The sequence below is a fragment of the Girardinichthys multiradiatus genome, chromosome 12 (genome assembly GCF_021462225.1).
Source record: "Girardinichthys multiradiatus isolate DD_20200921_A chromosome 12, DD_fGirMul_XY1, whole genome shotgun sequence".
Classification (NCBI taxonomy): Eukaryota; Metazoa; Chordata; class Actinopteri; order Cyprinodontiformes; family Goodeidae; genus Girardinichthys; species Girardinichthys multiradiatus.
Genome location: NC_061805.1, coordinates 21810994 through 21828510, shown reverse-complemented (window position 1 = coordinate 21828510; position 17517 = coordinate 21810994). Strand labels below are relative to the sequence as shown.

General features: G+C 38.5%; 1 protein-coding gene across 11 annotated transcripts in view; it reads left to right on the top strand.

Moving 5' to 3' along the window:
• gpat2 (glycerol-3-phosphate acyltransferase 2, mitochondrial) overlaps positions 1-17517 on the top strand; it is a 228808-nt gene that overhangs the window by 159737 nt on the left and 51554 nt on the right. For 10 of the 11 annotated variants that reach the window (XM_047380861.1, XM_047380854.1, XM_047380863.1 and 7 more), the window contains 7 exons: positions 2982-3089; positions 4848-4918; positions 5031-5141; positions 5571-5693; positions 8326-8425; positions 10045-10178; positions 10788-10887. In XM_047380861.1, coding sequence (XP_047236817.1) covers positions 2982-3089; positions 4848-4918; positions 5031-5141; positions 5571-5693; positions 8326-8425; positions 10045-10178; positions 10788-10887 — 747 coding nt within the window. Of the gene's footprint in view, positions 1-73; positions 148-2981; positions 3090-4847; positions 4919-5030; positions 5142-5570; positions 5694-8325; positions 8426-10044; positions 10179-10787; positions 10888-17517 lie in introns of all 11 variants that reach the window. The other variant, XM_047380865.1, reaches the window with a different exon arrangement.

Here is a 17517-nt window from a genome sequence, read left to right as displayed (position 1 = left end):
TTGTCCTCCACTGTTGTCTTCGTCTTACCCTGTGTGTGCTAATCTCAAACGCTTTGTTCTTCCCAATCACTAGACAACACGCTCGGCCCCCTGTGCTTAATTCTGTTTGATGTTTACCAAATCACAGAATGTGATGCATCAGTGAGTGTGAGTCATGTCGAGCCATCAGAAAATGAACAGAATTTTCAAAGGATTACTAAATACTACATGAATATAAAAACTTTGCCTACACACTTGAATCATTCACTGTTTCTCCCCCTCCTTTCTTCCTTTATCGTTTGTCCTCGGAGTTACTGTGACAGTTCAAATTATTGAAATCTAAATGAAGGCTTTATCACTGCTATACTGTCTTATCTTAAATCAGGCCTCTGAGCCTTTTGGAATCCATCTTCATCATTTTAGTCATTGATTTCAGTAGATTCATTAGCTCATCCCTCTTAACTCCAAGCCATCTGCAGTAACACCACACACAAGCAAGATAAGATTTTGCCTTTTTGTGTTTATCGTACTAAGAAATACTACCGACAGGCAGTCAAGTTACTGAAGAAGTCCCAAACCCTGGCTAATCAGTAAACAGGACACATATTTGGCTTGTGCAAAGAATGACTCATTACTTTGAAATGCTCTCTGCATGTAATATTGATTCTCAAAGGGATCAATTTTGATCTTTTTGTAATGCTACATATTCTTTGCTGGCATGGTGTTAGCATAAACCTATCAAAGCCAAAAGAAAATATAAGAAAGAGTTTAGGAAATTGTGTGGTTTATTAACAGTAGACAATTGTCCGCATTTTTTAAATTATTTCAACACAAGAATTTGTAAAAATGAATTCAGTATTTTGTGTAAAAGGTTGGTAAGTTATAGCTTGGCAACGTTTATTTCACCGCTGTACTTGGAAACTGTCAGTTGGGGTAATATTTATTGTGGCCATGAAAAGCCAAATCATCACGTCTCAAAAGACGACTCAACTGCAACAAACTGAGAAATTGAAAACAAGCAATATGTATTTATCCTCCTTTTTCTCACAGTCTACAGAATTATAATTCTTGGAAATTTGTACGTACATCAAACAAAGTAAATGTGTGATTACCCCTTATTTGCATCCACAGTAAATTAAGATATTAAAAGGCCTTTAAATAAACAACTTTTTTATTGTGGGGGCATAATACCACAAATACCAAGATGAAAATACAACCTTTAATTAAAACACGCTTATTGGCACCCCTGCTGTTTGCTATCTTCAGCATCTTTTGTTATACTCTAGACCCAGGCGTCTTTGTTTCCAAAAAGATACATCTCAGGACTTGGGCACCCCAAAGTAAAGAGTAAAGAATGGGAATATTTTAACTTTATTTGGATTTACAACTTTATTGGATTGGTTCACTTTTACAATGAACCTATGAAAGTGGCCCACGCTGTCTGGACAGTGTCACATAGGTACAACAGCTGCTCTTTTGGGTACCATCACAAGAAGCTCCCAGTTATGAGCTGCATTTATGGCAGTGAGCTATCCAGGAGCTTGCTCAGTACATATTCAGCTGTACTGAAATAAACAGTGGGAAGTGTGAGAATATTGTGTACTGCTGTGGTTACATTGACGTAAAGCAAGAATTTAAAAGTTTTCAGATCTCACAAATGTCCATGAACCATACATTATTTGCACTCTTTGGTTCGCTGGTAATTCTGTTTGCAATTTCACTGTAAGCAAATTGGCCTGGGTTTATTGCAAACCGATCAAAATCTGCACATTTACAGATTTTGTTTGTTTTGTCCACACCAGAGTTCCAATAACCTTTTCCAAAAGAAGCGATTCATCAGAGGAAACAAACTCGTGTCTGTTTCAAGCGGACTAAATTGCTCTGATGTGAAACCACCTGTAGTGACATCTGAGCAAGGTGCATGGTTGCTGTTAAAGTCCCTGTAGCATTTAGAAATACTCCACGTTTATGTTTGTGAAAGTAGGACAGAAAAGCCTTTCATTCTACTAAACAACTGGTTTTCATGCACTGTAGATGATGTTTAATGGTTGCTTCAGAGACTTGGTGACCCTAAGAATCCTTTTTCAAATCCCTTGTCTTAATATTACCCCTACATTGTCCTAACCTGACGTCACAAAAAAGAATTGAAACATCTTGATCCATTGGTTTGTACATGTCAACCGTAGTGCAAGGGTAAATAATAAGTGTTCACTGAATACATCTGGTACAGCTGTGACGGTTGAGTACGTACGTGTACCGAACTAATACAGGTTGTTTTATACCCGAACACATGCAGAATCTTTATGAGCAGAATTAAGGGAGCAATGCAACTTTTAAAAGGGACACTAAAACAAAACCGAGAAGACTGCTAGCTATCATTAAACTCTGCTGTTTGGGAACAAGGTTTATCATACAGCTACAGTGGAGAAACAAAGGTAGACTGAAGCAAAACTTTGACAGTGTTCATGTCTTTCAACAGCTACAAGGTATGTAGCTAAGGACTGCACAAAATTAGAAAATGTTGCGATAGCAGTAATATTGGTAAATATTGCAATGACTATCAGTCAGAATATATGTCTATTTTCTCCTCTCTTCCTCATCAGTTCTTTCACCCCCCTGTGACCTTTAGCATTTTGGGCAATGTCATTTGGGTCCAGTGTGAACATCTGTTGCCCTGAGATTATGTCCAACCGGCTAGGATGTAAAAAGCATGTTCATAACAATTGGAATATGTTAGCCAACAATTTTGTCATTTTCGATATGAATATTGCACACACTGATATCACAATATATTCTGGATATATTGTGAAGCCCTAATGTAGCTCACTCTGTTCTTAAAGTGTTAATGTTTTCTTTGTCTTGTGAAATCTTGTTGGCTTTTCTGAAATCTGGTCTTTGCTTAATAGATTGCTTTCCTTTTTAGAACCTGCATCGTAACCACACAAGTTTGTGTGTTTTACTTTCTGTGGATTGTTACATATTTGCATTTCCCTACCTTGCAGTTGTCATGGGAATTGAAGATCAAGAAAAAAGTGACTGTCCCCTCCTGCCTGGGCATGTTCAGACCCATTATGGGCCAGTGCTGCCACCAGTGCACCCCAGACAGTCTGGTGAGTCCATCGTCCACAAGTGAAACGATGTTAGACATAGAAAGTAGACAAAAGAGAAGGTAGAAAATTAGACTGATGACATTAAAAAAGCTGATTGTTCTTAATATTGAGATAACCATTTCTATAATATGATCTTTTAACCTTCAATAAAGCTGCTTCCTTTACCAAAAAAATACTGACCATGCCTCAGCATCCCAAGATACTTATTATATTGATGTTTCCATTTGCAAACGGTTCAAATTTAAATAAATCAAGCACATTTTGTGAAAAGTATGTTTAGCGTTTATAATACTCCCCTGTTGCAGATATTGCATTGGTACTGAAATAACAGGCAACATTTAGTGTGCTACTGTGTTAAAACAGAGTTAATTACTTTTTTTCCATATTTAATGAGTCTCTGACCATCTTGGGCTGAGGGTTTAAGGGTTGGCATATGTGATGCCCTGCATCCTCTGTGGTCCCTTGTGTCTCTTTGGCCTGTGTACTGTGGATGTTCTGGGGGGTTGCCTGGTTTCGTTCTGCCTTGGTTTGCTGCAGTTGTCTCGGACCAAAACTACCAACCCATTGCAGCTTTTAGGTGCTGAATGTTTCTACTCTTCTCACCATTCTAACCATGTTACACCTCCAGTTGACAAATTCGAACACACACAATAAACACACCCATACAAATACTCCAAATGGTTGAACATCATATAAACTGAGGTTTTTATTCCTTCAATGATGTCTGTCAATTTCAATACCAGTTGCAGTGTTGATTTAACAAAGCTGATCCCACAATTAGGACACCATCTTGAGTTATCCTTTTTGCAAACCAAAACTGCCCTTGCACATTGAGGCAACTAGTTCCTCTTTGTTGTACGCCTGATATTCCAAGGGGGGACATATGGAAAAAAACAAAACAAATTACAAACATAAGATTCAATAGCAAAAAAATATGCTGTTTGGCAGAGAGAGAGAGAGAGATAAATTAATTCATTGGAGGAATCCACAAGTCTTCTGCTGAACCTACAAATGTATTTTCCTTACAAATATGGAACCATTTCAATGGAAATTAACAGGCTTTCCAAACTTAGATTTATAGCCGAGATGCATTGTCACAACAAATAGTCAATCAAACACAAGTTGCCCTACTTTCTGTTTTATGGTGATATAGTATAAAGACAACTGGATTAGTTACTTGCCTGTACCTATAGCTAAAATAGTGAAACCGTGATAAATACAGATGGGATACTATGGACAAAAATCCTCAGATAGACTCATCATGAATAATTCTGACCACATTTAATTCCCGAATCATTTTCCCCCTTTCCACCTCTGTCTCTCTTTCTCTCTCTCGCTCTTTTGTTCACATCCAATGTGTAAATTTAAATTCAATACACTGGGTGGTTTGTCTAACAACTTTTGAGAATGGAGAAACTGAAAGTAGCAGGAGCAGAGCAACACACAGTGCAATATTGTATTTCCATTTATTCAAGATTATTCCTCCCATGAATCTATTTTGCCCAATCCTTTATAAAGTTGTCTGTAAACAGTTAAATAAATTGCAGAATATATCATGTTTGTGCATCCCTTCTCTTTTGTTGTTGCCTGTGCGACTTGAAACATCCATTTTGCTTTGATTTCCATATTTTCAGAGGACATTTGAAGATAGTTGCTCAATTTGATAGTATTTGTGTACAAATGTGTGATTTCTGCTGTGATTTTAGTTAAATCTAATTATCCAATCATTTTTTGCCTCTTTTATTGTTTGCCTTCTAGCGCGAGAAGCTTGGCAAAAACTCTTTTCTTGGTTTCTGCAACCTGCTGAGCATTAACGAGACACAAACCAGGTAGTGATGTTATTAAGAGTATTCAGGCTCGTCCTTTTGAAGCTTTTTGTTATTCCAGCACGTTCACCAATGCCTGTTACTTTGAATTGTTTTTTTTTTGTTTCTGTTTCAGATATCGAGGCTGGCTGGTGCGCAGGGTGTGCTGCGTTTTGTTTGTGAGTGGGTGCAAGGTTTACGGGAGTCCCGTTAACGACAGGTTGGAGAGAGTGTGTCAGAGCAACAGGTACCTGAATAGAAAAAGAGTGGGAAGGGGAGGCAGTTGCAAAGATGCCAGAGGAGTAAATAAATGATAAGCTGAGATCCAGATGCAATGGGCAGCAAGAGCTTTGGCATAGAAAATAAAAAGGGACTAGAAAGATAAGAGACACAAATGAAAGTACAAAAAGTTGAGCTTATCAGCCAATTCTGTGCAGACTGAATGAAAAGAATTGGCCTAACTTTGGACCTTGTTCTCACTTTCCCTATCTCTGTCACCGAGTCCCCAGTATCTGTTGCTTTCCCCCTCCTGTGTAATTGATTTTAAGCTTTATGTAATCATGCCACTAAGGGCTGCTACTGTGGTTGTTGTCGTGTCTCTGGAAGACGGATGTTTGTGTAAGTGCAGCACAGATGCAGCTTTGTGCCGTTTAAAACCCGCTGTCCTGTGTTTCAGGGTGAGGGAGATGCTCGGAGCGGCCCATAAAGCACCCGAGGGGGAAGACAGCCAAGGGCAGCTCAGTCTTCTCGCACCATTCTACCCCCTCATTAGCGTCTGCATTTCCCCTGGCTTCACAAGGTTTGTGTGTGTCTGTGGTTGTGTGCGCAAAAAGGGTTCAGGATGAAGCTTCAAATTGTAGTTCTTCATATTTTATTTGTGCATAAGCTCGTATTGTACATTCAATCAGTTTATAAATATTACTTAAAATAAAAATAAAATTTTACATATAATTATAACTCTAAAGATGTGTCTGGCCTCAAATGTTTATTTTGCTTGTGATATACATTATTTTTTTTATCTCCAGCATTAAACTAAAAAAATTGACCAAACCAAGCAGTAAACTGATCCTAATAACAAATACTGTTTGTGTTGCCAAATCCTTACATAACTTATTTTCTTCCATAAAGCTCTATTGCTCTCCAGTTAATGAGCCAGTGGAAGACATGTTTTTCATTATAATGAACAAGGACCCCATTGAACAAAACTAGTGATCGTCATTGTGTTTTAAAGACTTAACAGAGCTCTGGATCTGAGTTGATGTTCTCCTGCTAAAATGTTGAGCCTTTGATGTAGACAGAATAGGTGTGAGCAGACAATAGAAAGATATTATGTTGTTGCCTCATGTATTTTTGTAGTATTAATTGATGATAGCCATAAGCTGTAGCTGTAGTTGCTATGGTGAAGAGGCTATTGGGTTAAAAATAGGATCAAAGTACTGCATGTTTAAAATACATGGCAAATAAGGCAAGCCAACTTACAGATTTAAATGACCAAATGTTTTCCTTTGCAACTACACACATCAAAAACTGAAATGTAGCTTATCCTCGTTTATTTGTTATAATTGTCTTACCATAAGTATCTTATTTTTGACATAAATACAAATTGTAGTTTGACATTTTATATTTTATGCAATTTCATAATAGACTTGTCATATTGGTGACTTTTATGCTTTTCCCTTTGCTATGGCATTTTATATTTAATTGTGTAATTACAATATTTTCAAATCATTGCAATCATGCATGCGTGATCTTCATAATTGTCTCTACTCCCAGCCTGAGAACAGCAGCAGTAAAAGAAGTGTTATATATCATACATATAATAGCAATTATTTCACGGATGGGCTATGTTATCATGTGGATTCAGTTATGATGGGGTCATTAGAGTAATATTGTTGAAAACTGGTTTAGAAATGAAAAGAGAGGGTCATTAATTGTAATTATTTGAATAACAAAGAATTTTCTAAATCAGCCCATTATATTGAAATAAAACTGTATATCATTGTTTATGAAAGTCAGTTTGAGGAGTGAATACTTTTTCTTTCCAGGGAGCTACTTAAATCATGCTAGATTTCTGTGTATTTTCCGAGGCGAAGAAATTATTTAAAAATAATTGATTTAAAGTTTGACACTTTCAGAGAAGATGTAGAAATTGAAGAGAGGTGATAAGCAATACAATCAAAAATCACTGTGGATAAACTAGCCCAAAGAAACTACATGACAACAATTGTAAACACTAACAAAACAGTGGTAATTCTAAACGGCAACTTCCTGATTAAAAACAAAACAATAACAAAGAAACAAACACTCAACACAACCAGAACTAAAACTGATTTAGAATCTAAAAATTACCAGGAGCTTTCTTTCTTCTCAGAAAATGATTAGAATTATAATGAATATGAATATGAATAAAACAAAGAAAAAAAGGTTCTGACAATCGGCAATTAATAATTACATTCATGGGTTATGATCACGGTTACAAGCTAGCAAGGTCAGATCGGAGTTTACTTTGAATTGATCGATGACCCTATGAGGCCACTTAAAGTGGCCTGCAAAAACACAGTTTGTCTTTGTGACGTTTGTGTGTTTTACTACACCATCATAGCATTGACAATACCTTCTTAAATGTTTGCTGAGCTTTTTCTGTTCAAACATAATAACATTTGCAACTTGACAGGCTTTCATAAATTTTCCCTTTTGGTTACTTAATGGTAAAACAGAAAAGACATGTTTTACGTTGTCATTTTCTGATTGACTCACAAAGTCATGCCTCAGACACTAAAAGGCTCATCTGATGTTGAGATTGAGATGTTTCAAATGTGGCTACTGACAAATGCATGATCATCCATCAGTCATTTATTATATTTCTCAAGATGACAGTTCTTGAGGCACAAATGTATCTCAGGGTGACGTTTAGTGCCATGAACATTTCAGGTTCTCACAGCCGCAGACAGTGTTAGAAATTGAGTAAATGTCTGATGAGATATAGCCAAACCTCTGCCTTTTTTCCTCTTCCAAATAAACTTTTCAGGCTTTTCTTGTGGCCTAACAAATCTCTTTTCAAAATCTTTCTTTCCCATTTCTGCTCTAGTCTTCCTCATTTACAGCTACGACCTTTGTCTCCATCTGCAGCTGTCACCCTCACAACCCTTCGTCTTTATCGCTTTCCGCTTCGCCTCCTCCCCATGTCATCACTTATTCCTATTCTCCCTACTTTGTCTCACTCCCATGTATCTCATTTACATGTTTTTTGGTCAGACTTCATCATCCCTTCTTTACCTTCTTCTACTTGCATTATTAGTGGCTATTTCTCTTTCACTTTTACAGTAGAGCCTCTATTACTGTGTTGTATGCATTGTCTTCCTTTTTCATCTCATCTACAATGTGTCTCTTTTCTGTTTAAATATCTCTACCCACCATCCTCTCCTGAGTAGATTCGTGTCCTGGGTGATGCTGAAGATGTTTGCCTCTGTATTTGGTAGTATTCAAGTCAACAAGAACCATCTGCCAGCTTTACACAGAGCAGCACAAGAGGTACGGATATTTGAAAAAATGTGTCTTTATGTCCAATGTTGGAACTCCTACTCACACATGATCAAATGTGTATTAAAGGCGTCCGTCTGTCCTGCGACACATGGGAAGTACACTTCGTATTTTTCCACAGGCAACCTGTGATGTTTTAGGGTGTAAAATTAAGCCATGCTGTATCATATAATTTGATGGTAAACAGCTGAACCAAAGCCTGATAAACAAAATGTCTTTTTGGCATTGTAGCGCAAAAACACTATACAGTTGAAAACTTTTAGAAGTTTTTCTTATCTTTCTAAACGTATTTTACTAAAAACCACACAATTCTAATTACACGGTTGACTAGACAGATGGCAGTTAATGAGTCACGCTATTGTCGCAGAGTCACAAAATAGGCACAAATAAATTTAGCTGAGATATGTCTTCAGCACTGATTTTACTAAATTGCATACCTAAAAAGTAAAGGGTAAACCGTAAAACTTTTAGCCATGATAGTTCTATCAGACAGTTCTTGTAACATTTACAGTTTTCTACATATATAAACATGTCGTTTTCCTGTGTCACAAGTGAGATATACTCAGATAACTGAAAATAAAAGAATTAGGCCATATAAATGTTTTTATTGCATTCAGCCGTCCTAAAAAGTTGTGGTTTTTACATTAGTATTGTTAGACCTAGAATGTCTTGTGATGTTTTTAATTACTACATACACTTCAGGGCTTTAGGGTTTCAAAATGATTTTTCAACCGTACTTTCTTAGATCAAAGTACCAACACACATCAGTTGTTATTTTTCTCACTGAGCTTACATTGTGGAATAAAATGATCTTAATGGGTGAATAAACAACCAAACGTTCTCAATATAGATTGCAAACTCATAATATCCCCTGTTTTTGCTAGAAATCAGCTGACCAGCATATTTGCCTCATTTGCTTCAGAGGGGCAGCAGGCTGCACACCTTCCAGCTGAGAGCATGTTTGTTGTGCAGGGAAAGTAGCAGTATTTTTGTATTATTACCCACCCGAGCAAGTTTCTTTTTTATTAATAAAAAATTCCACAGTGTAACTTCTTGATTGATAAGGCTTTAGCTCAAGGACTGTTGTCATCTTCAAGGTTTCTTTATTTAATTTACACATCCATATTCAATCCATCCATGTATCCTTTTGTCCATCAGTTCTTCAATCATTTACCCATCATCTATTTATCCATTCATTCTCCCCCTCCACTTTACAAAATAGATAACATCATAAGGAAAGAACATTAGGTGGAAATATTGAAGCAACATCTTGAAACATCTGCCAGAAGGTTAAAGCTTGGGTACAAAAGTACAAAATGACCCCAAGCAGGCTGCCAAATTAGTTATGAAGTTGCTCAAGGACAACAAAGTTAATGTGTTGGAATGGCCATGACAAAGCCCTGATCTAAGTCACAATTTTACCAAATATAAATGAATGTATTTCTTGATAGTTGATTCAGATGACATAATTTAAAGTTTGTGGCATTTGTTTGCAGAACTGATTTATCGTGAACAGTCAGTCACCTCTGCAAAATCTGTCTCTGTTTGTAATAATGAATGGCAGCATGAGGACTTTGTTTTACTGAAGCTGCTTCTGTTGTTTAATTCAGGGCTCCCCCTTGGTATATGTGTATATGCGTCAAAGCGCCCTGGATTGCGCTCTCATCCCCCTCGTGCTCTTCTGTCACAGTCTCAGTGTGCCATACACCGTTTGTCCTCTCAACATTAAAAGCTCCTTCCTAAGGTATATATACTCAAACACACAAAGGAGCAGCAAGGCAAGGTGTGCTGCAATAGCAGGTAACCTCCATTACAGGACACTGTGTTTCATCAGGATGTTGCAGATGCTGGTGCAGACTCTCAGACATCCAGGACATGACAACGCTAAATGCTTTAGTAGAAGTCTTCTACTTCTACTAAACTTCCACGTCTTCTCTTGTTTCTTCAAGACATCTCACCTACAATACAAAATGCTTCTTCAGTGCTTAAAAGATTAAATGAGAAGCCCTCTCTCCTGGTTAGTATTGTTTTTTTAATGTTTAACATCACTCCTCTAAAACCACCTGTCTAAATTGTCAGGTGGTTTGAGAGTGGAGAAACAGTACTAAACAGAGAAGGTGGCCTCAAATTTCATCTTTTTAGAACAGAAGAAGTGTTTTGGATGAAGTGTGAAACCTCTTAAGGTAATAAGAGAAGATGATCAATTGGCTTCTACTAAAGCTCATAGGAATGTTGCAGATGCTATTTTTGATAATGCAGATAACATGCCAGATTTAGTATGTTTTATAACAGAAACCCAGATGCAATTATTATGCTTTTTAAAGCAAATCTCTTTCATCCATTCTTCCTATAGATCAGTCTTACAGAAAGTAGGAGTGGTCCTGCTACCTCCTTCTACATTGACTGAGCTTGAAGCTGAAATGGACCCTTTATACGCTACTGTCATGACATCTGTAAGTCAGTTTTCTTTACGTGGTAAATAATTTAAGTCAACAGAAATTGCCGATGATTTTCATAAGACTTGCATCACACTATTTCCACTGGAGTTGAATAACTGTCTGTTGTTCAGGAAGCCCTTTATATTCCTCTGAGGTGTACTTTGAAGTTGAAATAAATGCCAATTCATCATATTTAAGGTACATTTTATGAAATACGTATAAACATTTAAACTCTGTAGCCACTAAAATAGGAGGCATATCTTTAGAAGAACAGTGATTTGACCAAATCCTGGAGGAATTAATTTAGCAGCTCCTCGGATATTTAAGTTAAAGCCTAAAGTTTCAGTTGTGTGTTGTTGAATCTTATTCAGACGCACTTTATTGCAGGTCTGTGTCATTTAACCAGTTAAACGAAAAACATTGAGGTTTTTTTTTTTGTACTAAAAACACGGTCTCATACAACAAACTGTTTCACATCAATGCTGATGGAAACAATGAGCTAAACAATTACCCTGAAAATCTGTTGATGTGGAAACAAAGTGATTGTTTGCCATGTGGAAGCTTGGCTGTTCTGACCCAGCCTCCCCAGCCTCTATGGCCCACAATGCTCCTAATCCACTGAGGGTCATTCTCAGCCACAGCCTGTGTAGCATCTACATGAGGACATTATTGTTGTAACACGTTGGGGGGCTTTCAGCGATTTATGAAATCTGTGCTTTTGTTTGTGGTACGAGTATGACGAGTACATAAACTAGAACTCCACAAGCTATTGAATCACAATTGTCAGTCCAGTAGCACACTGCACAGTATCACAGTTTTATTGGATATTTCTTATTTCTTGAATGAAATATTTGGTCGTAAAGTATCAGGTGATGTGCATTTAAACTAGGGTTGCACTTATTGATCGGCCCCAATTTCCTTAATTTGATGAGATTGGTGATCAGCCGATACTTACATGTGAAACCGATCTTATCTACTTGTATAACCTATTATGCAAGTTTTGTTTCTTTTTAAAATGTGAAAAATGAAAGACTAAAGGAACTGCAAAGCTCCCCCACCCCCACCTCCCCAACCTCAAGAGGGGCCTTGGCACCTCCAACCCCCACCAGCTCCCTACCCACGCCGAGGACGGCTCTTTCCATCCAGGAGAGGGACGTCAACAAACTCTTCAGGAGACAGAACCCCCGGAAAGCTGCTGGTCCGGATTCTGTCTCACCAGCCAGCCTGAAGCACTGCGCTGATCAGCTGTCTCCAGTCTTCACAGACATTTTTAACACCTCACTGGAGACATGTCATGTGCCAGCCTGCTTCAAGTCCTCCACCATCGTCCCTGTTCCCAAGAAGCCAAGGACCACAGGGCTTAATGACTTCAGACCCGTCGCCCTGACCTCTGTGGTGATGAAGTCCTTTGAGCGCCTTGTGCTCTCACACCTAAAAGACATCACCGACCCCCTCCTGGACCCCCTGCAGTTTGCCTACAGAGCCAACAGGTCTGTAGATGATGCAGTCAACCTAGCCCTTCACTTCATCCTCCGGCACCTGGACTCCACAGGAACCTATGCCAGGATCCTGTTTGTGGATTTCAGCTCTGCCTTCAACACCATCGTCCCAGCTCTGCTCCAGGAGAAGCTCTCCCAGCTGAGTGTGCCCGACTCCACCTGCAGGTGGATCACTGACTTCCTGTCTGACAGGAAGCAGCGCGTGAGGCTGGGGAAGCACGTCTCTGACTCCCTGACCATCAGCACCGGTTCCCCCCAAGGCTGTGTTCTCTCTCCTCTGCTCTTCTCCCTGTACACCAACAGCTGCACCTCCAGTCACCAGTCTGTCAAGCTTCTGAAGTTTGCGGACGACACCACCCTGATCGGACTCATCTCTGATGGTGACGAGTCCGCGTACAGATGGGAGGTGGACCATCTGTTGGACTGGTGCAGCCAGAACAACCTTGAGCTCAACGCTCTAAAGACAGTGGAGATGGTTGTGGACTTCAGGCAGAACCCAGCCCCACCTGCCCCCATCACCCTCTGTGACTCCACAATTGACACTGTGGAATCTTTCCGCTTCCTGGGAACCATCATCTCCCAGGATCTCAAGTGGGAGCCAAACATCAGCTCCCTCATCAAGAAAGCCCAGCAGAGGATGTTCTTCCTGCGGCAGCTGAAGAAATTCAACCTGCCAAAGACTATGATGGTGCACTTCTACACAGCCATCATTGAGTCCATCCTCACCTCCTCCATCACCATCTGGTATGCCGCTGCTACAGCCAAGGATAAGGGAAGGCTGCAGCGTGTCATTCGGTCTGCTGAGAAGGTGATTGGCTGCAGTCTACTGTCGCTCCAGGAACTGTACACCTCCAGGACCCTGAAGCGGGCAGGGAAGATTCTGGCTGATCCCTCCCACCCCGGTCACAGACTCTTTGAGACTCTCCCCTCTGGCAGGAGGCTGCGGTCCATCCGGACCAAAACCTCACGCCACAAGAACAGTTTTTTCCCATCTGCCACCAGCCTGGTTAACAAAGCCCGGAAACCACCCTGACATTCCCCCTTTCCCCCACACCCCCCCTTTTTTTTGCTGACAGGACACCTGTAACCTGTAACTCTATGCGTTACATTAACGCTCAGCATGGACTCCTGCTTACTTGCACTGCTTTACTTGCACAATGATCACCTGCACTGTTGTATTGCTCTTGCATCTTATACTGCTCTATACTTACTCTCACTCACTTAAAACTGTGCACTTATATTTATATTATATTGTAGATATGTTTGTACTGTTTAATTTGTACTGTATTGCACCGACTACGCCAAAACAAATTCCTTGTATGTCCAAAAACGTACTTGGCAATAAAGCTTTTCTGATTCTGATTCTGATTCTGATGTTTTATTTGTTTTTGAGAGCAATGCCTCATGTGCAGTTAAAACAAGTTTTTATTGTTTCACAGTTTTCATTCGATGTTTTTCAATAAAATAAGATTGGAATTATTGTGACCTTATAACACCTGATTGTCAGCTATAAAACACAAATTGTTATCAGCCAAAATCGGAATCGGCAAGTCCGGCTTTTTAAAGATTGGTGATCGGCCAGAAAACTGTAATCAGGGCACCCCTCATTTAAACTGTAGTTGAGAAAAATAAAATGTTCCAATTGGATGGACTTTCACTGTCCTTGAAGACTACATCTGACATAGATCTTAGTGATTGAGATGCTAAACTAGAAATGGTGGAAAAGAAAAGATTAATGAGTAAAATGTATGTTAATCTTGATTAATATTGTCAGCATTTAGCAATCATGGCATAATTTAATGTTGTACTAATATCCTTTAACCCTCTTATATACTCGTTTATAATTTTTAAAGGCAAAAATTGAGTGTAACTTATTTAATTTATTGTGGACTTTTTTTAATTCACATTAGGTCATATCTAAACAAATAGGCTCATAGTGAAGTGCTCCACATAATTTTCAACATATTACAGTTTAAAGATCATTCAAAGGCATATGTATGTAAGCTGATAGCAATAAGATACATCACTGTTAAAAAGAAGGTAATAAAATGGAAACCTTAGCCGGCACAAACAGAACTTTTAGCTGCACGATCATAGCAAACTTAAATGGCGTGAATTGGTTTTCTAGCCAACAAGGTCCTGTCATATTTCTGGCTGGATCTTCTGGTTTGGTTTGGGTTGAGGCCCTTCCAGAAACTTAATCTTAACCCGCTCTATCCATCCCAAAACCAGTGTTGTGGTTTCATTGTCCTGTTGAAGTCAGTTAAACCTCAACATGGACTTAAAAAGGCGTAGACCAAGATGCTGCTCCAAAACCGACACATTTATGGTGACAATTGGGTGTTTCCACACATATTCAGACTGCTTTTGGAATTCATGGAGCAGGCTAACATTAGGCTTCTAGACTAAAATATTTACTAGTTAAAATGTGTGTTCTGAGTCACGTCTTTGCCAGTAGGGTACTGATACTAGGAAAAACCCTCCATAGTAATACTATTTCCATACCCCAGCAACATTTTTTAAACCTACAGGGTTCTTTCTGGTTAAGAAAAAAATTGATAAGTTACAATATAATAATATTTTAATAATTAATAAGAGGAAGACCAATATTTAGGGAACAATTCAGCCGTTGTTTAGAAAAATATATAATTTGAAAGTGTCACTTCCCTGTTTGGCAAAACTGTAGACAATATAACACTTCTACATGTCTACATGTTAATATCCTTTACAAAAGTGTGTAACTTTTATTTAGTTGTGCAATTATTATTTTGATTACCATTTCACTGCATTCACTTGTACCGCAGAAGAACGGAGTGTTGTGTGGTGCGAAGGACATGACAGAACACCATCCTTGGGCATTCCTTGTCTGCCAAGCCACTATTTACACAGATAACGTTAGCTTATGTTGTCTGGGAGGTTTACCACCTTACTGTTGCAGATACAGGAGGTTCACTGATCTGTTTAAGTTGGTCTCTTTCATCAGTCTCTGTAGGCAACATGTGGTAAGTGCCTTGCCCGGGGGCACATTAACATGTGGCAACAGAAAGCTGGAATCGAACCCACAACCTTTGAATTGCAAGACGAGTACTCTGCTTTTGTTTGGCCTTTACTTTTGTTTTTCAAGTGAAACACATCTAAGATGATTTTCCGACCTTTAGGTTTGCTTTATTATGTCTATTATAACTGTGCCTGAAAGCTCCATCCAATCAGCATTTTATGCATTTGGCTGTTTTCCCTTAACACTTGGATTTTACCCATTTGCTCTTTTGTCTGTTTCATCACCAATAAACAAACATTATTAAAAGCCTTGATGAAAAAAGGAAATTGCAGTGACATAATAAAGAAAAGTGAAGAAAGGTTGGACTGCAGACTGAAATGCATGAATGCGCTTGATGATTTTAAACCCATATTTTCTTAAACATAAAGTCAAACATTTCTCCCTGTTGAGTAGGCAACTCTTGGAACTGTTCTGACCCATTATGCATCTTGATATTCCTTTTAAAAAGTGCTCCATGTCGGGACCAAGAGTCAAAGACTTACAGGTTACCATTTTTGTCTCCTTTTGTTTGTAGAAATCATTTTATATGCGACAGATTTCTTAAAACACGTTTCAGAACATCTAAACCTAGATTCAGTCACTCTCCGCCATTCATGCCTGCCCTAGATTTCTTTTTCTTATAGAAGAACCTGTTGGGGATTCCCAACATCTTCCAAATGTAAATGTTATGTTTTGAAAATAGCTGCAGGCCTTTCACCTGCTAAGTATGTAAAGAAATAATTGTGTTCTTATCCTACAGCAAGAATGAAAACCAGCATATTGATTATCTGCACTGAGGGAGCAACTTGGATTTTGGACCAAGATGCAACCGACGGGCTTAAAAGCTGTATAGTTCTTTACATATTTTCAGAACTACCTCAACAATTAGCCAGTGGATTTAAAAAATTGCTTTTGTCATACTTCTTAAAATCAAAGTCAAATCAAAGAACTTATTTTTTCATAGAGTCAGCTATAACAAGTAAAATTGTCCCTGTGTACAAGTACTTATGTCACGGAAGAACAGTAAGATCTGCACCGATGGCAGCGCTCCTGCAACTATAATATGCAGATGTGCCTGCAAAGCAGCAGGTTATTTCAGGCCACCGGCATAAAATTATCTGTGGGTACGCCCTCCTAATTAGTTGTTTACATGTAACTGACGACAATGAGAAACGACCCAGACAGAAATCAAATTGCTTCTGAATTTTGCTTTTTTTTTTTTTAAAAAAACAGAAAAGAAAAAGAGCAGGTAATTGTATAAAATTGCAGGGAAAGCAATGTGCGTCATTATAATCTGGCTGTTTAGTGAATGTGCATTTGGTTCATTTCACAAACACAGGCATTCTGTGGTGGAGTGTTATAACATCCAGCTGCTCAGTCGGAATACAACCTGTCTTTTTCCTGCTCTCCCTCATTCCCCAGCCTCATCCCACTTTCCATTCATTCCTGGAATTACCAGAGGACTTGCATTTTGCTACAAAGGTCCAAGTTTCAGTGCTGCCTAGACAAAGCAATGAGAACAGAGTGAAGAAATGAGAAGAGCGGTGGTTACCTGATTGTGTTTATCTGGCAGGTCTTCCGTCATTGTTATTTCCTTATTAAAAGGTGGTTTATGTTTATTTTTCATTGTGCTCTATCTACTAGTAAACCGCTTCTTTTCTAGATTTCTTGTGTTCGTCTTTGGTGGTGTTTTACCAAGTGGTTCTGCTTACATTTTAAAGTGCGGTTTGTAAAAAAGAAAAACTGTTTTGCATCAGTTTTCCTAAAGAAGATGGACACTCTCTTCAATAAATTAGAATGTAATTCCATTCAAAAAATAAACTTGCACATTCATATACATTATACAAGATTTTTACATTTAAAATAATTTATGCCTGTCTAAATAAAGTTGATTATTACATTAGACTAATAAGAACATTTATTTGTGTAATATTTGTTTTTTTTTACAAAGATGTCAGTCTACAGGTAAGCATTGTCATACACAGTCTAGTACACTGCTCAAAAAATAAGGGGAACCCCCAAATAACACATCTTAGATCTGAATGAATGAAATATTCTCATTGAATACTTTGTTCTGTACAAAGTTTAATGTGCTGACAACAAAATCAT